At 46.2% G+C, this 20,299-nt stretch overlaps 1 protein-coding gene across 5 annotated transcripts in view; it reads left to right on the plus strand.

Moving 5' to 3' along the window:
- ST6GAL1 (ST6 beta-galactoside alpha-2,6-sialyltransferase 1) overlaps positions 1-20,299 on the plus strand; it is a 137,367-nt gene that overhangs the window by 105,731 nt on the left and 11,337 nt on the right. For 4 of the 5 annotated variants that reach the window (XM_006125184.3, XM_075937493.1, XM_006125185.3 and 1 more), the window contains exons 5-6: positions 4,678-4,779; positions 14,693-14,867. In XM_006125184.3, the coding sequence (XP_006125246.1) occupies positions 4,678-4,779; positions 14,693-14,867 (277 nt within the window). The remainder of the gene's footprint in view (positions 1-4,677; positions 4,780-14,692; positions 14,868-20,299) is intronic. The other variant, XM_075937492.1, reaches the window with a different exon arrangement.

Consider the following 20,299-nt stretch of genomic DNA (forward strand, 5'->3'; position numbering starts at 1 on the left):
GGCCAGGCTTCCGAGAGCCACCAGCCTGGTCCCGGGAAGAGGGGGAGGGCTGGGGGGCAGCGGGTGGCTGGCTCATGGCGTGCGAGGTGCAGGGTCTGCTGGCTGGGTGCTGGCAGGCTTGTACCTGGCATGGGCACCGTAGCCAGCCCGTGCCCCTTTAAGGGCTCCGGGGCCGGGAGGGGGGCGTACGAGTTTCCCTGGTGTTGGCCAGAGTGGCCACCAGGGAAAGCTGGGGAGGGCTAGCCTCCCACTAGTTTGAATTAAGGGGCTACACAGCCCTTAATTCGAACTAATAAGTTCGAACTAGGCTTAGTCCTCGTACAATGAGGTTTACCTAGTTCGAACTAAGCGCTCCACTAGTTCGAATTAAGTTCGAACTAGCGGAGCGCTAGTGTAGCGCCTATCAAAGTTAATTCGAATTAATGTCCGTTAGTTCAAATTAACTTTGTAGTGTAGACATACCGTTATTTATTAGAGTGTAATTTGTATTGCCACTTGAGGTCAGAATGGCTTTCTATGGTTTGGTTTGGTTTTATTTTTGTCCTGGGTGACTTTTTTTACAGCCTCTCAAAAAACAGAGTATTTATGAGGACTATCAATATATCTGTGATTTGAATGATCCTATTTGCATGACCAGCCCCTAAACTTAAGAAAAAAAACAACTGGCATAGTGATTATATATGATTTAATTGGTTTATGTTTTTAAAAATTGTATTTATATGTATTTTAATATTTTTAAAATCCTGAGTTTAGTTTTAAGTTTTATCGTGATAGCTTTTGTTTTTGGTGCATTGACTTACAGCTAAGTTGCTGTTATTAATTTTGACTTGTCAAGAGATAACAAGTATTTAATGGGCAGACCAAGGAAACACAAATATGAGACATTTGTGAAATAAGCAATGATCCCAGCATCCCAGCTATTCAGCCAATCAGTATTTTGAAGCCATCATTTCTTAGTTGGGTTAATTGAGAAGAGCCTGTTACATCCAGTGAAAAGGAACACAGGTTGAAACCATCTCAGGCAGAGAGTAAAAAGGAGCTTTATACTCCAGAGTAGGCCAATTCACTACCTGCTCACCTCTTCATTCTATCTCCTTGCTCTGCTATCGGATTGAAATTCATTTATTTGTTCTCAGAAGATGAGTCTTCCAGTTTGCAGCTTTGGAATAAGGGTTGACATTTTTCAAAGAAAGATTGAGGGTTTAGCCACATGTCTTCTATTAAAATTCATGGCTAACTCCCCTTGGAAATGCAACCATAGTCTCTAATCCACGTTTGTTCCTCTTCCTTTACATGATTTTTTGTTGCTCATAAATCTTATCTATTTTCCTCATCAGAATTTTCCTCCCCGTGATTTGTGTTATCTTGCTTCCTGATGCATCCCAGTGATCTCTGCTTCCTGACTAGCAGATGCAACCTAAATTAAAAATTGGACTTTGTCCTGTGTAAGCTGATCCTTCCATAACAGACATTCAGCAATTTGGAGGCAATTTATGTCCTTATTCTTCTCTGTGTATTTGTGTGACTGGATCACACTTTGGAAGCTATCTCCTAGGGTCACATATTCAGTGCCAGCCTAGCCATGCAAATGGTGCCAGTGAAAACATTTGTGACTTTGGGCTTGTCCTCTATGGAGAAATTGACCTATGTAATTATGCAGCTGTAACTGTACCAGTACAACTGCCATGTGGCCCCACATATTCTGGCATAATAAATGTTAAAAGGAAAGGGAGAAAGATGATGGGGAGGTAGAGGGGAGACAATGACAATGTTAAAAATGAGCTGAGAGGCCAGATAAGTAAGAGGACACAAAGCTTAGGGTATAGATCAGCAAATGTGGCACCAAAAGTTATAATCAAACAAGTTAATCCAAAAAAGATGACTTAGATGATAAATGTACTAGCGAGTTATTTGGCAAATTAGCAAGGCAATCAGGAAACAATGAAGTCAGCTAAATAAGAGCAGAACAAGTAGGCAATAATCAATGCCTCAGGCTGTTAATTAGAAGCAAAACAGCTGGGTAAAACAAGTAAATGTGGTAGCAGTTAAATGATGGTTAATTAGAAAAAAATCAATCAGTTGATTTAGCAGAACAGATAGGGTATGTCTACACTACCCCGCTAGTTCGAACTAGCGGGGTAATGTAGGCATACCGCACTTGCAAATGAAGCCTGGGATTTGAATTTCCCAGGCTTCATTTGCATAAGCGGGGAGCCGCCATTTTTAAATCCCCGCTGGTTCGAACCCCGTGCAGCTCGAAGTAGGTACACGGGGCTCGAACTAGGTAGTTCGGACTAGGGTGCCTATTCCGAACTACCGGTACACCTCGTTTCACGAGGAGTAACGGTAGTTCGGACTAGGAACCTAGTCCGAACTACCTAGTTCGAGCCCCGTGTAGCCGCGCTGCACGGGGTTCGAACCAGCGGGGATTTAAAAATGGCGGCTCCCCGCTTATGCAAATGAAGCCTGGGAAATTCAAATCCCGGGCTTCATTTGCAAGTGCGGTATGCATACATTACCCTCCTAGTTCAAACTAGGAGGGTAGTGTAGACATACCCATAGGGACTAAAGGCAATAAGTGGGGAGATCAGTTGGGTGCATTGATTAAATGAGGTACAGAGGACTGACAGTCATGCAGAGCAGGATGTGAATGAGGTGGCAGGGAATTTTCAGTTTGGTTGCAGAAGCAGTGACAACTGCCGTAGAAGTTTGGTGTTATGCCTTTGCCTCCAGTTGTTCTTGGCATCTTCCATACTTAAAAATGGAGGTTGGAAAGAGGGCAACAACCCTACAGTTCTGGCGTTGAAAAGATCCTCTCACATTTGCTACATCACATTTGCCTGTGACTGCTGGATTCATACATTTCCATTTTCACCCCTTCCATACTAAACATCTCTGCTTCCCTAATCTCTGAACCCTAATCTACACTACAAATTACTTGGCAATAACTCCCTTGCTCAGGGGTATGAATAATCCACAATCCTGAACAACATATTTATATCGACCTAAGCACCAGTTGTAGACAGCACTTTGTTGGTGGGAGTGCTTCCTCTGTTGACCTTGGCATGGTGGAGTTATTAAGCGGAGGGGTGAACTCTTCCTTTGGCTTAGAACAGTCGTCCCCAACCTTTTTGTGGCCAATAATGCATTCATGTTTTCAGAAGAGCATGGAGGGCGCCAACAATTTTTCAAGGCTTATTTTGTACCCAAAGAATTTTTTTAAATGTACACTTTGACCCCCATTAGCCCCACCCTCATCCCTATTAACCACGCCTCTGACCCCCATTAGCCACATCCCCTGACTCCCATTAGCTATGCCTCTGGAGGCAACACTCTTGGAGCAAGATGGACACATGACCAAAAGTAAAAGGTGTCATGTGACCCCCCTCTAAGGACTCTTCCCACCATCCTCCCACCAACAGGGATTAGTTTAGCCCCCACCAGGCCCCCCTCATGCACCTATCCTGCAATTGCATTAACCCAGTGTGTGTGACATTAACTCAGGGGCGGAGAGGCTGTGGGAAGTGTTCCCTCTAAGAGTTTCCTCCTATGAGCAGAATGAATTTTGTGTTGTGCTGAGTTTTGTGCCGGTACTGAGTTCATGTGGCTTATTTGGATGTGCCACTGTGGCACCCAAGTTATTAATACATATCTTATAAATCTCTACCTTTTCCCTCTGCGGCCATGTCTCCCCTTGCTCCATCAGCTCCCCTGGTGCCTGCTGCCCCACAACCCTTCACCTTCCTCTGCTGTCCTGATTCCTGCCCTTCTCACTGCCCTCAGCCTTCCTGAGACCTGCCCCCCTCCACCAGCCCTTCTCTCCCCTCTGTGCACACTCCTCCAGTAGCCCCATTCTGATCATGTGAGCTACCTCTCCTCATCCCCTCTCCTAACGCCTCCCTCTACACACTCGCCCTGCCTCTCTCTTCTGGTGCTGGTCCCTCCCCTGCAGGTGTCTGCCCTTCTGCTTCACCCCGAAAATCTCCTGGCATCTGCATCTTCCCTTACTCCTGCACCCTCCTGGTGCCTCCCCTTCCCGGTAGAGGCTCCTACACTAAGCTCCAGAGGTTTTCAGTCCACACCTTTGCTATTCACTACTCCCTGATGCAACGAGTCCAAGGGGATGCTGCCTTCAGAAGAGCTGTGTTGCAATCAGCATGCCAGTGAACTCCCACCTCTGGACATACTGCTTACAATCACCTATGTTGAATAGACATGCACAATCACTCGAAGAAGAGTGATGTTTCTGAACCTGTTTCCATAACCGGTGTTCTTCAAGATGTGTTGCTCATGTCCATTCAACTTCCTGCCCTCCTTTCCCACTGTCAGAGTTGAATGGCAAGAAGGAACTGAGGATGGAGGGGACAGGAGGTGCCCTATATAGCATGGCATGCTATATAGCATGGCATGAGAGCACTTGAGCCAGCTCCCCTATTGGTACTGCTAAGGGAAAATCTTCAGGCATTAGTGCATGTGACAAGCACCCACAGCTAAGTTGAATGGATGAGCAACATACCAGTTACAGAAACAGGTAAATTTTTTTTTTAACTTCTTGTCTCAGTTGTCGATAGTTGTCTATAGTAGTCTATGCTTAGTGACACTTTACTGCCTGGCCTTCTACAGATTGATACACATATTCTGCTGTGTTAGAAATCATCTTTCTTTTTCTCATTCAAGCTTATAACAGTCGAGGAGCAGAAGTTCCTTACAGAAACATTGTACAATACTGGTATCTTAATTGTCTGGGATCCAGCACCATATCATGCAGAAATTCATGAGGTAAGTAAGAACAACCAAATGAGATTTACACAATAGCTGTTACCTCAGTTTGGGTATGTCTACACTACCACCCTAGTTCGAACTAGGGTGGTAATGTAGGCAACCGGAGTTGCAAATGAAGCCCGGGATTTGAATTTCCCGGGCTTCATTTGCATCTTGCCAGGCGCCGCCATTTTTAAATGTCCGCTAGTGCGGACTCCGTGCCATGCAGCTATACACGGCACGGACTAGGTAGTTCGGACTAGGCTTCCTATGTGTGTGTTCACATTTGCTTTTTGCCATCCTAGCATGCAGTCCGCTCATGCACAGGTCTACAATTTTTGTCACCACAGTAGTCTGTAAAATCCCCTGCATGGTATTGCAACCATGTGCTAGGTTACAATGCCCAGGGTGGGAAGCCAGTCCCACTGAACAGCAGCATCTGGTGCATAGTGAGTGTAGGAAAGGCTTGTGTCAATTCCTCACCTCATTCCCAAGGTCTATGTCTTGCCCTGTTTCTGTTCTGAAATTTCTTAAATATTTCCATGACAAAATCATAGACCTACTTACAGAGAATGGGTTTTTTTCCAGGCAAATGTGACAGTCCCCGAGCTATCTATCTTTTATTGCCACAATAAGTTTCCCATTGGCTGTTCTCATATTAGAGTAATCACTGCTGTATATAATGTTCTCAAACTTGCTGTAAACTTGCTTCATTGTTCCAAGAATCCAAAAGTTATGCTGGACAGTCTGACCACTGTGGTCATTTTGATTTTGAAAGCACTAGTCTGTAGTTAGGTATAAATAGTTTATATTTGCAAAGGAAGACCTATTAAAAGGCCAGCAAATTCCTTTTACTCACATCATCTGGATTTTTTTAGTTATTGGATTAATAAACTGGAGTTGTATAGTGACTGCAAATAGCAGTTCAGTAGCTCTGTTAGCAGTCATCACAGTTGCATTATTATTATAATGAGCTCTCTCTCTTTTAGTAATTGGGTAGATTCCCCAGATGGGCAGCTTATTCAAAACTTTATTATAGAACTTTATCTTCTTTTGCCCCTCTTACTCAATCAAAAGTCAGAAGAAAATAGTAACAGTGAGTGTTCTCTCTTTGTGATGTGCTTATTGACTCTGCAGCCAGTAGAGTTGGAAATGGGAAAGTTTGCTTTATTTTAAAATAATAAAATAACTCTCAGTATTTGCACTACAGAAGAATTTCAATAGCTTAGATAATGCATCATCCTTCAAATAGGCCACCTTAGACTTAGAGTATAGGTCCTCATTATTCTCCCTTTCCTCTCATGTCTCCTCACTTGAAATCTGTACAGGTTGAACATCTGTGGTCCAGGACTCTCTGGTCTGGCAGCATCCGTGGTCCAGCAGAACCATGATGTTGCTGGATTAGAGAGTCCCAGCAGCAGAGGTTGCCAGGAGCTCGGAGTGGAACCTGCCAGTGGGGCAGCTGAGTCTGTGGGGCACCAGAGACTGCAGTCAGCAAAGCAGGGAAGCCAGCAGGGGGGTGCAGCATGTGGGACTACAGAGCTAACGACTTCCAGGGCCACCAGAGCAGGCAGGGTAGCAGTGCCCACACCTGATAGGTCTCCAGCAGGGCTTCTGCAACACTCATCCCTAGGAGGCTGGGGAGAGGAGCCCAGCAGGGAGGCTGATGCCTCGCCTCCCAGATATCCCCTAATCCAGCGTTCTTCCTTGTCTGGACCAGTCAGGTGCCAAGGGTGCTAGACCAGGGAGGTCCAGCCTGCAGTTACATTCTTGTACAAAACAATAAGTTACCTCGATAGTTTCAATAATAAGTTAATATTCTGTCAGCATACTATTTTTATGGAGTTTCAAAGCATAATGTTCAAGGGCCAGGAGGCACAAGATCACTTAAGTGGCACAAAAACAAAGCTAAGGATTATGCTGCATCAAACAAAACTTCATCAAGTAAAACATGCAACATGATAAACAGCAACAGCTTCAAGAGTCAGTCCAGTGTAACCAGCAGCCTGAGGATACATAACTCTGAAACAATTATCCCCCCTTTATAGGAGGGGGGCTTAAAATGTTGGACTATGTGATTGACAGCTATCCTTTGAAAAGAGGCAGACTGCTACAGTGGTTAGGGTGCTAGCCTCAGAAACCCAGGTTCTTCTTTGAGTGCTAGTTCATGTCCATTCCACAAGTGCTGGAGGTTTTTTCCTCAGCAGTGACCATAGAGGAATGCTCCTAGTGCCCTCTGGAGTGGTGTTTGCATGGCATGGTATAAGGAATGCAAGTTTGCGATAATCATAGAGGAATATCACTGCTTTCCATCGCAGGTAAGATCCTTGCACGAGTGTTGCTGAATCGTCTGATTGACCACCTGGAACAGGGTTTATTACCCGAGACACAGTGCGGTTTCCTCAAAGAGCGTGGCACGGTGGATATGATCTTCGCAGCCCGACAGCTCCAAGAGAAGTGTCAAGAGCAGAATCGTGAACTGTACACCATCTTCGTGGATCTCACCAAGGCTTTTGACACTGTCAGTCGCGAAGGTCTGTGGCGCATCATGTCGAAGTTTGGGTGCCCTGACAGATTCATCTTGATGGCACGTCAGTTCCATGACGGCTCGTGTTCTGGATGATGGAGAAGCTTCAGAGGCCTTTCCAGTCACAAACGGCGTCAAGCAGGGGTGTGTTCTGGTACCGACCCTGTTCAGCATAATGTTTTCAGCCATGCTGTCAGACGCCTTTCAGAACAGTTCCTTGGGAATCAGACTGAGATACAGGACCGATGGGAAACGATTTAACCTGCGAAGACTCCAGGCTGTCACCAAGATAAAGGAGACTGTGCTACGAGATCTCCTTTTTGCTGATGACTGCGCCCTGAATGCTGGATCAGAGCAGGAAATGCAAGCCAGCATGGACAAATTCGCAGCAGCATGCGACAACTTCGGCCTTCTCATCAACACAAAGAAAACCGAAGTGATGCACCAGCCAGCTCCGAAAGCTCAACATCAAGTGCCCACCATCACAGTGAAGGAACAAAAGCTGCAAGCAGTGGACCAATTTACATATCTTGGCAGCACCTTCTCCCACTCAGTGACAATTGACATCGAGGTCAACTGCAGAGTCGCCAAGGCAAGCTCTGCATTCGGCAGACTGCTGACCAAAGTGTGGGACTGCCATGGAATAAGCCTTGCTACAAAGCTTAAAGTCTATCGAGCAGTAGTGTTAACTACCCTGATGTATGCCAGTGAGACTTGGACTGTATCCAGGAGGCATGCTAGGCAACTGAACCACTTCCACACGATTTGCCTCCGCAGACTTCTGAGGATCCGGTGGCAGGATAAGGTGCCAGACACAGAAGTCCTTTCCAGAGCAGGTCTGCTGTCAGTTTACACCCTGCTGATGAAAGCTCAGACATGCTGGGCAGGCCATGTTGCAAGGATGCCAGATCATTGCATCCCTAAACAGCTCTTCTATGGTGAGCTGTTTCAAGGGAAGCGATCGCACGGGGGACAAAAGAAGCGATACAAAGATACGCTTAAAGCCTCTCTCAAGTCCCTGGATATTGACACCACCTCCTGGGAGACCCTGGCACAAGACCGATCAACATGGCACACGCTGATCTACCAAGGCTGTCAAACATCTGAAGCCAGAAGGACAACCATAGCACAAGAGAAGCGAGCACTCCGTAAAGCCAGAGTTGCAAAAGCTGCAACAGTGGTGCCCACACATGTCTGCCCGACATGTGGCAGAACATTCTGTGCCCGTATCGGCCTTATCAGCCATTTGCGGACACGCCGTGGACAGTCCACAACCCATTAGATGTCAAGGTCCTCTTCGAATACGATGGACGAACAACAACAATAAGGAATGCTGTGTGCTCCCCAACTCTCAGTTCTTTCTTGCCACCAGTGACAGTGCTGGACCTTTCTGCTGCCTCATACAAGCTTGTTCATGTCCTACAGCTGAATGGTTGACTTCTTACTTTGTTATAGACAGATAGTTCTAGTAGTTGGGTCGCTTAGCAGTTAGAATGAGACGTTAGTCCCAGAGGGAACTGTTTGCTTTGAGTCTACCATGACCTGGTCTCCCAGGTTTAAGCCTGCGACTGCTGCAAGCATCCTATGCCCATGAGCAACCTACACAGCAGCTACTTGTAGCATCTGACATGTGATCTAGACTGTAAGAAGGAAATAATGACTAGAGTGAGTTTGAAAGTGATGGGTAAGATCTGGAAAAGCAAAGTGATTAGCTTAGGAACAAAGCTAAGCATCTTGAAAACGTGTGTATTCAGCAGCATGTTGTATGGATGTGAGACATGGGTGGTAATGAAAGATTCGAAGAGAAGGATATTGGCATTTGAGAGTTGTTATAGAAAGATCCTGAGAATAGGATGGAAGCAGAAGGTCACCAACAAGGAATTATATAGGAAGATACAGCCGAAAGAGAACCTACTGCAGAAGGTTATATAGCGGAAGCTACAGCTATTCAGGCATATCTGCAGAATGAATGATGAGTGAAAAGTCAAGACCTTGGTATTCGGCATAATGGATGGTCTGAATAGGAGAGGCAGACCCCACAGAGAATGGGTAGATGATTTAGTAGATTGGTGCAGAGCTAGTCTACAGAAACTAAGCCACTCCGCACTGGACAGGGAAAGATGGATAGAAATAGTGATGGAGACATCGAACTCCAACGGGCTTTGAGCCCATAATTGTTGATGATGATGAAATCTGGGGCTGCAAGCAGAGATGTTGGAGAAGCATTCAGAGTCACTTTTCAATGTCTTCTGCTGTTTGACACCAAGGAGGGTTGTCCTACCACTTCATAAAGGGGTTCTGAAGATTATCACAGCCTTGTGGCAGACACCCTTCCCCTGGCACCCACATCTAAGCGGGCTAAGCAAAAGTACTTTGTCCTAGCTATTAGCGATGTTAAAACCATTAACCAGTCCCACCCCCCGGTGACCTCCAATGGCAGCCAGCCATGACTTTAAATGACTGGATTTATTTGGGTGTAATGTCAGAGGTACAGTGCAGCTCTGGTGAATGCCAAAAAATCTATGCTTAACCCTGTCCAAAGCAGAATTAATCAGAGTGGTGCTAGACTCGGTCTGAGCTCAGGCATTCTTGCCATTAGAAAGATTCCAGACTCTTTCAGATCAAATCTACATTTCCTCTTACCACAGTCAGGGTCTGCCTATGCCTGCTGGGGCACATGGCCATGTGTATGCATGAGACCCCTCTGGCAATGTCTGGCATTGGTATACTCCCAGTCCAGGAACAGCTTAGAGCAGGTCCCCTCGTGGATCCTCACCTCTGAAATGGTGGACCAGGAGCAAGAGCATGCTGCTCAGCCTGGCACTATATCCTCCCCAATCCCTTTCCAGGCACCCAGATCTACTCTCCCAGGACAATGGCAGTCTCCTGCATCCCGGTCTCAAGTCTCTACACTTCTCAATATGACTGCTTCATAGCTGCTTTGGGTGGAACATACCTGCTTGGAGGTGACTCCACAGGTATTTATGGGGAGACAGAAACCATCTACAAGTTTGAATTACCTGGTCAAGTGGATACAGTTCTCTTGATAGACATTGGAGCACGACATCTCTCCCTTGCATTCGCTGGTGCGAGATGTCCTGGAGTACTTGCTGCACCTCTGAGATGAAAGTCTCGCACATTCATCCATTAGGGTGCATCTCGCTGCCATATCTGCATTCCATGAGCCATTACATGGGCAGACAGTAGTTTCCAATGATATGACTGATTCCTGAAGAGGCGAGAATGGCTTTATCCCGTCCTGCAGTGAGACCTAAGCTGCTCTTCTCCAGGTTTACTGCACTACCCTTTGAACCACTTTGCTCCTAATCCCTGTCACAGCTATAATGGAAGATGGCATTTCTTATGGCAATAACATTGTCAAGACATGTCTTGGAGCTCAAGACATTGACTTCAGACCTGCAATATGCTGTCTTTTACAAGCACAAGGTACAAATGTGGCCTCACCCAGCATTCCTGCCGAAAGCTGTGTCCTCCCTTCACATGGGCCAAGATACATTCCTGCACATGCTCTCCCCCAAACCTCATAAGATGACAGAGGAGAGACGTTTGCATACTCTGGATTCTGGGAGAGCTCTGGACTTGTACTTCACGCATACCAAGCTCTTTTGAAAGTCGAGAAAACTTTTTGTCACCACTGTGGACCACATGAAGGGCTTACAAGTGTCCTCACAGTGGATCTCTAACTGGATCGCCACATGTACATATGCCTGTTACAATTTGGCCAGTGTAGACACAGCCCATATGTTTATGTCTCATTGTGCCATCACTCTAGAAGGGTGACTCAGGCTTTGGCAGAGCCATGCTTCAGTCAACACAGCCGTGAACTCCTGTGCACCTCCAGAAAAGAGTTACCTTTTTGTAACTGGTATTCTTCAAGATGTGTTTCTCATATCCATTCCACAATGTGCCTTCTTCCCCACTGGCGGAGATTCTGGCAAGAAGGAACTAAATGTGGAGGGAATGTGCAGCACTCCTTACACTGCACAGTGGAGGCAATACTCCAGGGGTCACTAGGAGCACTCCCTAATGAGTCCTCCAAAGAGAAAAACTTCCAGCACTAGTGCATGTGGGAGCATGAACAACTAATGTGGAATGGACATAAGCAATGTGTCTCGAAGATCACTAGTTACAGTAACTATCTTTTCAATTCACCGCTCTTCCACAGACTCCGTGTGTGACCTGGAACATAGAATTATAGACTCATAGAGCTGGAAGAGACCTCAGTAGGTCATCAAATCCAGCCCCCTGCCCAAAGCAGGACCAGTCCTAGCTAAATTAACCCAGCCAGGGCTTTGTCAAACCAAGACTTAAAAACCTCTAGGGATGGAGATTCCACCATCTCCCTAGAGAACCCATTCCAGTGCTTCACCACCCCAAGGCTACGTCTAGACTTGCATGATTTTCCGGAAATGCTTTTAATGGAAAAGTTTTCCGTTAAAAGCATTTTTGGAACAAAGCGTCCATGCCAAGCTAGACGCGCTTTTCCGCAAAAAAGCCCCGATTGCCATTTTCGCGATCGGGGCTTTTTTGCGGAAAACAAATCTGGGCTGTCTACACTGGCCCTTTTGTGCAAAAGTTTTGCACAAAAGGACTTTTGCCTGAACGGGAGCAGCATAGTATTTATGCAAAAAGCACTGATTTCTTACAGTAGGAAGTCCGTGCATTTGCGGAAATTCAAGCAGCCTGTGTAGACAGCTGGCAAGCTTTTCCGGAAAAGTGGCTGATTTTCTGGAAAAACTGGTCAGTCTAGACACAGCCTAAATGAAATAGTTTTTCCTAATATCCAACCTAGACCTCCCCCACTGTAACTTGAGACCATTGCTCCTTGTTCTGCCATCCATCACTACTGAGAACAGCCTCTCTCCATATTCTTTGGAACCACCTTTCAGGAAGTTGAATGCTTCTATCAAATCCCCCCTCACTCTTCTCTCCTGTAAACTAAACAAACCCAAATCCCTCAGCCTCTCCTCATAGGTCATGCTCCAGCCCCCTAATCATTTTGGTTGCCCTCCACTGGACTCTCTCCAATGTGTCCACATCCTTTCTATAATGGGAGGCCCAGAACTGGACACAATACTCCAGATGTGGTCTCACCAGAGCCAAATAAAGGGAAATAATCACTTCTCTGCATCTGTTGGCAATGCTCCTCCTAATGCACCCTAATATGCCATTAACCTTCTTGGCTACACTGTTGACTAATATCCAACTTCTCATCCACTGTAATCCCCAGGTCCTTTTCTGCAGAACTGCTACTTAGCCAGTTGGTCCCCAGCCTGTAACAATGCTTGGCATTCTTCCATCCCAAGTGCAGAACTCTACACTTGTCCTTGTTGAACCTCATCAGATTTCTTTTGGCCCAGTCCTCTTATCTGTCTAGGTCACTATGGACCCTATCCCTGCCCTCCAGTATATCTACCACTCCCCATAGCTTAGTGTCATCTGCAAACTTGCTGAGGGTGCAATCTATCCCCTCATCCAGGTCATTAATAAAGATACTGAACAAAACTGGCACTAGAACTGATCCTTGGGGCACTCCGCTAAAAACCAACCGCCAACCTGACATCAAGCTGTTAATCACTGCCTCTTGGGCTCGACAGTCTAGCCAGCTTTCTATCCATCTTACAGTCCATTTATCCAATCCATGCTTCCTTAACTTGCTGACAAGAATATTGTTGGAGACCGTATCAAAAGCTTTGCTAAAGTCAAGGTATATCACATCCACTGACTTTCCCATATACATGTCACTGAAGTCATGATCCTAAATCCCATTTTTAGTCTCTGGTGCCATCCACAAAACTTCTTTCCAGAGTACACTTCTGCCTCCAAGCATGTACACTGGCATACCACTCTAGGTTTCTGGACATCCATTTCCTTGCCTAAACCCTCAAGTGATCTCCTAACCAGGAAGAGATAAGTGAGCAAATGCCTACCTCTTCAATGTGACCTGATGTGAGAGATGAGCTAAGAGGCTGTCTACCAGATTGGTTCTCATTCACAATCATTTTCAGAAAGCCAAGGATTATAGAAACATTTCCACATATTCTTCACTTTGAGTGGAATCAGAGAAGAATAAACAAAGAGTTTCTGCAGCACTCCTAAACTCAACGTTGCAGCGCAGTGCTAGTGCATTAGAATCTAAGTGCAGTCATTTGGAAATTAACTGTAAACAAAAGAAACTGACAAGTTTATTGTCAAAGTTGAGAGCAATATAAGAGGGAAAATAAAACCTCAGTGAAAAGTGCAATTTTTAACATTCTTGCAGCTTCAGTAACTTAGCTCTGATCTACACTAGCACTTTATTTTGAAATAAATCCACATAGTTCATATTTATAAGTGGAACATCCATACTACCAAGACCATTATTTCAAAATAAGGGGCTGCTTATTTCAAAATCTGTACTCCCACCTTTCTCATGGAATAACACTAATTTTGAAATAGTCACACCCTGACTTTCTAGCTCAGAGTTATCAAATGTCATCAGAATGTCCAAGTCTTTGTTTAGTCCAACACTCCAAAGAAACAAGTAGTAGGTTGGTACTTATGCCTACCAAAGCCTCCTCTCCTATAGATGGTCCCAGAGTTTGAGGAAATATGAGCCTCCATAACAGACTGCTAAAAGATAAGATGGTACCTGAAAGAAAGGGATAATGCCATTTGCCTCCATTGTTCTGTGAATTGCACTGCAACCTGGTGTGTGATACCCATTCCACTTGTAAAGAAGTGTCTTTCAACGCCTCTTTAAAATTACATGGTGGGTATTGTTGCAGACTTTGTGTTCCATTGCGGGTGCCATGGGCATGATATCTCTTCCAGCAGCCTCTTACCCTTTGGCTACGTCTACACTGGCCCCTTTTCCGAAAGGGGCATGCTAATTTTAAACTTCAGAAAGGGAAATCCGCGGGTGATTTAGATATCCCCCGCGGGATTTAAATAAAGATGTCCGCCGCTTTTTTCCGGCTTCTAGATAAGCTGGAAAAGAGCGTCTAGACTGGCCCGGTCCTCCGGAATAAAGCCCTATTCCAGAGGATCTCTTATTCCTACTTCAAAGTAGGAATAAGAGATCCTCCGGAATAGGGCTTTATTCCGGAGGATCGGCCCAGTCTAGACGCTCTTTTCCGGCTTATCTACAAGCGGGAAAAAAGCGGCGGACATCTTTATTTAAATCCCGCGGGGGATATCTAAATCCCCCGCGGATTTCCCTATTCTGAAGTTTGAGTTAGACTTCAGATGGAATATTGAAGGGCAGGTGGTTAACCTGAAAAGTAAGTTCCTGGATCCTATAGCAATGTAAAGCAATACTGGATTCCTTATGTTAACTGTTTTTTGAGAGATCTTGTCCTTGCAGGGAGGGGGAAAGAATCTGACCTATTAACTCTATTTTAGTGGTACAGAAGGCCAGACTACAATTTCTTTGCAAACTACAAGGAATATCGTACTAGACATCGTGAACAGCCCTTTTACATCCTGAATCCAAAAATGCAGTGGGAGCTCTGGGATATACTGCAGGAGAACTCACTGGAGGACATTCAGCCCAATCCACCTTCTTCTGGAATGCTTGGTAACGTAACTGACTACTCACTACTTGGCTTTATTCATTTTGGATGGGCCCTGCAGTTCAAGAGCTGATGATGGTAGTGATATCTGTTTATCAGGTTCAAAGTCTTTTAAGCTTCCTAACAATGTTCAGCTTTTGTAAAATGTAAACATGTTCCATCTGTCAAGGTTGTTCCCCACTCTGGCATTCCTAGTGCAGAAGATACCTTAAAAATGATTTGCCTCTATAGGCTTTGACTTAAAATCTCCCCAAGGTCAGATTTGCTGGCCTTGAGAGAGACACTGCCAAATGAAACAAAAAAAACCCTTACTTCTTGAACCCAGGAAGAAAGTATTTGGACTTCTGTGATGGATAGGAATAGTACTGGCCAGCACCCAGTGACTAAGGGGATTAACTCTGGTAGCAGGGAGCCAGAAGAACCAATAGGTACATGGTGCTGAAATTTAAATTGTATGAGATACCTTGCCTGCTTTCTTTGTGTAGGAGAGTTAAAGAGACACAGAATGATTTAAACCTTGGCAGGACTACCACGCCTCCAAGGAATTCAAGGCATGGAAGTGGACTGAACCAAAAAGGGATTGTGAGTAAATAATGGGAAAAGGTGAATCTAGTCATGATCAGGGTATTTTTCCCTATTTTGTGCTTTGATTTGAACTCTCTGGCTGTGCAGATTTAACCTTGTGTGTGCCATTCCCCCTCCCCCCGCATCCCCGCCCGCCCAAGGCAGCAAAAGAGAGAGAGAAAAATTCCCAACATGTCCAAACAGCAAAAAACGAGATAAAAAATGTGTCCTTTTAAAATCCTGAGGTCTGTGTTCCTGGTTCAAAATGATCCCATTGCTCTGCTACCATGTTAGGGCTGATCCCCACTCTGGCACTCGGAGTGCAAAAGGTGGGGGGGGGCACTTAAGAGATCTAGAAAAACACCTTGCCTCTACGGGCTCTGCTTACAAAAACTCCCCAGAGTCACAGATTCACTGACTTTGAATGGTAGCTGCCACTATCCAAAGATCTATTCCTAAAAATAGGGGAACACTTGAATTCTCCCCCAGGGGTACCCCAAGTTCTTTTACCACACGAGAGCTTGAGAAACAAGAGAAGAGAAAAACAAATTGTAGTCTCTGGGGGTATGTCTACACTACAGCACTAATTCGAACTAACTTAATTCGAATTAGTTAATTCAAACTAAACTAATTTGAACTAGTGAATCTAGACCTAAAAACTAATTCGAATTAGCGTTTTGCTAATTCGAAATAGCATGTCCACATTGAGTGGACCCTGAACCAAAGTTAAGGCTGGCCGGAACAGGTGCCGGCAGGGCATCAGGTTAGGACTTAGAGCGTGGAGTTGCTGCCTCAGGCTAGCTGAGGGCTGTGCTTAAAGGGACCCAACCCCACCCCGGACAGACAGTTCTCAGGGTTCCGCTTGCTTGTCTACCTCGATGAGGGACAGCAAAACAGTCCTGTCTTGGAGTGCCCTGAGTGCCCACACTTAGCACATCACAGCACTCGGCCATCAGCCCGGCTCCACTTGCCATAGGCTGCCATCTGTGGGGGTCAATCGGGGGGCTGTCAGGATCCAGGATGCCCTGCAGGAGAGCTTCCACCCTGAGGAGCCCGCAGAGTCACCCCAGTCCTCCCCACTGGGGGCTTGTACCTCATTCCTCCCTCACCTCCTTCCACTTACCCCTCCCTAACCCGCCTTCCTGATGTAAAAAATAAAGGACACGTGTGTTCAAAAATAGAAACTCTCTTTATTTAACAAAACTTGGGGAGAGGGGGGAATTAACCTCTGGGGAGACTGGGAAAAGGAGGTGGGAGAGGGGAAGAGAAAGGGTGGTAGAGGGGAGGTGGAAACCTGGGAGGAGGGAGCTGGAAGGGGGAAACCAGGGGAAGAAGGAGGAGGGGAAGTATAAAACTATGGTACTCCATATCTTCAGTACTGGTCTCCTCACCTCAAAAGAGATGTTTTGGCCTTGCCAAGGGTTCAGAAAAGGGCAACCACAATGCTTAGGGGTTTGGAACAGGTCCCATAGGAAGAGAGGCTAAAGAGACTGGGACTTTTCAGCTTAGAAAAGAGGAGACTGAGGGGGGATATGATAGAGGTCTATAAAAGTATGAGTGGTGTGGAGAGGGTGCATAAAGAAAAGTTCTTCATTAGTTCCCATAATAGAAGGACTAGAGGACACCAAATGAAATGAATGGGTAGCAGGCTTCAAACTAATAACAGAAAGTCCTTCTTCACAAAGCAAATAGTCAACCTGTGGAACTCCTTGCCACAGGAGGCTGTGAAGGCTAGAACTATAAGGGTATGTCTACACTACCCTCCTAATTCGAACTAGGAGGGTAATGTAGGCATACCGCACTTGCAAATGAAGCCCGGGATTTGAATTTCCCGGGCTTCATTTGCATAAGACGGGCGCCGCCATTTTAAATCCCGGCTAGTTCGAACCCCGTGCCGCGCGGCTACACGCAGCACGGAGTAGCTAGTTCGGATTAGGCTTCTAATCCGAATTAGCTGTACTCCTCGTGGAATGAGGAGTACAGCTAGTTCGGATTAGGAAGCCTAATCCAAACTAGGTACTCCATGCCGCGTGTAGCCGCGCGGCACGGGGTTCGACCTAGCCGGCATTTAAAAATGGCGCCGGCTGGCTTTATGCAAATGAAGGCCGGGAAATTCAAATCCCGGGCTTCATTTGCAACTCCGTATGACTACATTACCCCCCCCAGTTCGAACTAGGGGGGCAATGTAGACATACCCATAGGCACTACACATACAAACCACTAGTTCGAACTTAATTCGGAACCACTAGTTCGAACTTAGTTCGAAGAAAATCTCTGAGAACAATTCTTAGATGGTGAATGGGGGAGGGAAAGCATAGATTCACACAGAGCAGTCTATATGAAGCCACAAAATAAGGAAAAATACTCTGATCACAACTAGATTAACTTTTTCCCTTTATTTACTCATGATCCCTTCTTGGTTCAGTCCACTTCCATGCCCTGAATTCCTTGGAGTCATGGTAGCCCTGCCTGGGTTTAAATCATTATCTGTCTCTTTAACTCTCCTACACAAAGAAAGCAGGCAAGGTATTTTATCAAATTTAAATTTCAGCACCATGTGCATATTGGTTCTTCTGGCTCCCTGCCAATACCCTTGCTGTAGCTGCTCGGTTCACATCTGAGCCTGCCACTGCGCATTGTCCTGGACTTTCTGGACCAGCATCTGCTGCATGTCCCAGAGGATGGACAGGTGCTTCCTCATGAGGTCCTTCTGGACCCATCCCTCCCGGGGTTGGGCGACTGGCTCGGCTACTGGTGATTGCCCCACAGTCATGGCTGATCTGGTTAGGAAGAATAAAGAGAGGTGGTCAGTCTTCCCTGGAGACACTGGCACTGAGACCTTGCCCTCATCAGTGAGCCGAGAGCAACAGTCTCCGAGTCAAAGGAAGGTGATGTCCCGGAAGAAAGGCCATGTGTGGCCTGGACACTGGGCCTTGCCTCACAGCGGCCCAGAGTTCTCAAGGGGACCGTGCTTCCCACCACCCTCCTCCCCACCCCACGGACAAGCAGGCAAGGGAAGTGTCTGGCCACACTGGGATCCAATGGCTGGGAGAGGGGCCTCAAGCTGCCTGTGCTTCCATTGGGTCCACACACACACCTGTGCCTGGCAGGTCCCTGGAAATGGGTGATGCCTCGTGCATGCAGGCATGCCCATGTACCGTGTGCAGCACTCCAGTGTCTATGTGCGTGTGCCCTTGTCCCCAGCCTCCTTCCAGGCTCCAAAGTCAGCATAGTGACAGTGCTAGCTGTTTCCTTCTCCTACTTCCTCATCATCATACTCGTGGGCTGAGACCCCCGGGCAGACAATGACGGACATTTCTAGCCCAAGTCCTCCACCAGGGGCGGGGCAGAAGCTGCACCGCCCCCAGAATGCAGTGCAGTTCGTCATAATAGGATCAAGAGTGGGGTCCTGCCTCAGAGCGTGAGCTGTGCTCCCTTACCCTGGCATAGGCCTGCCACAGCTCTTTAACTTTGCTGCAGACTTGCTCAGGGCTCCTGTTGTGGCCAGGCTGTCAGCCATCCAGCCATATGTATCGGCATTAAGCCATCTGAAGCGGAGATTCTGGAGGTTCTCCTCATTGCCCCATACCTCCAGGAGAGCCAGGATCTCCACTCCAGACCAGGTCGGCACACGCCTTTTGCGGCCCCTGGCAGACCCATGGGAGCCCTGTGCATGCTCCCTGGGAGGGACAGTGGGCTCTTGTGGGGCTTGTGGCTGGGATATAGTGCCCACATGTCAGATACTGGAAGCTGCACGGTGTCTGGAAGCTCTTAGGGCCTGCTTCCTGTCACAAGCCCTGTCCCGTGTCTGCAGTTTTAAGAGCTGCCGGAAGACAGGAACTATAAAGTTGTGATGAGTGTGGACGGAGTGATCAGCAAGGCACCTGTGTTATTTCCTGGAGGCCTCTTTTTTAAAAATAACTCTCTCTTCTGCATCCACACACACCTTTTTCCAAAAAAGCTTTTTCGGGAAAAGGCTTATTCCTTGTAGAATGAGGTTTACTACTGTCACAAAAAGCCGTCCATTATTTCAACTTTCTGTCAAAATAACAGAATGGCAGTGCGGATGCTAGTATTGTTTTTCTGGAATAACGGCTGTTATTCCAGAAAATGGTACAGTGTAGACGCACCCTAACTAGGACCAGCCAAATCAGTTTGGCACACACCAGAATCTTTGCCCAAAAGAGCTGAAAGATATTTTGTTTTGATATTTCTTGTTTTCCCATCCTGCCCCTGTGTTGGTGGTACAAGTAACTACAGAGAAAGCCACACTACCAAAAGTGTACCCCTGCCAATAAAGGGACAAAGAATAGGAAGGTTTTTTTTTTTTTTGCAGTGCTCCAATTTGCTATATCTAATTGCCAAACTGTATAAGCAAAATACTGTTTTAACGCCTATACCAGGATCACAGAATTTAAAGACAAACTTCCAATGGAAGACTGAGCCCAGTTCCAGTCTTTTCTGGACAAGGAGAGGCTGGAAACAGAGGTGACTCTGTAGGCTTTGGTAGATATAGCATCCAGATCTTTGGCCCCAGGACAGGTCATGCAAAGGGACTTATGGTTTTCATCATCATGCTTCCTGGAAAGATCCAAAAGATTATCCGAGATCTTCAACAAGTCCAACCTTTTTAATGAAAAGACAGATGAGTGTACACTGTCTAATGGACTTGAAATCCACACTGTGATTCCAGAAGATTTACATGCCAGTCCTGAGGAGAAAACATCAGAAATGTGCCTTTTGACTATGGCTGTCCACTTTGCATACCCAAAGTAGTCACAAAATTATAAGGAATTTGTTGTATAATATTAGTAGATTCCATAGTCATCCTTCCAGATATCACAAATATATTCATGTCTGAAACTTGGCATAA

Source organism: Pelodiscus sinensis, chromosome 10 (genome assembly GCF_049634645.1).
Source record: "Pelodiscus sinensis isolate JC-2024 chromosome 10, ASM4963464v1, whole genome shotgun sequence".
Taxonomy (NCBI): Eukaryota; Metazoa; Chordata; order Testudines; family Trionychidae; genus Pelodiscus; species Pelodiscus sinensis.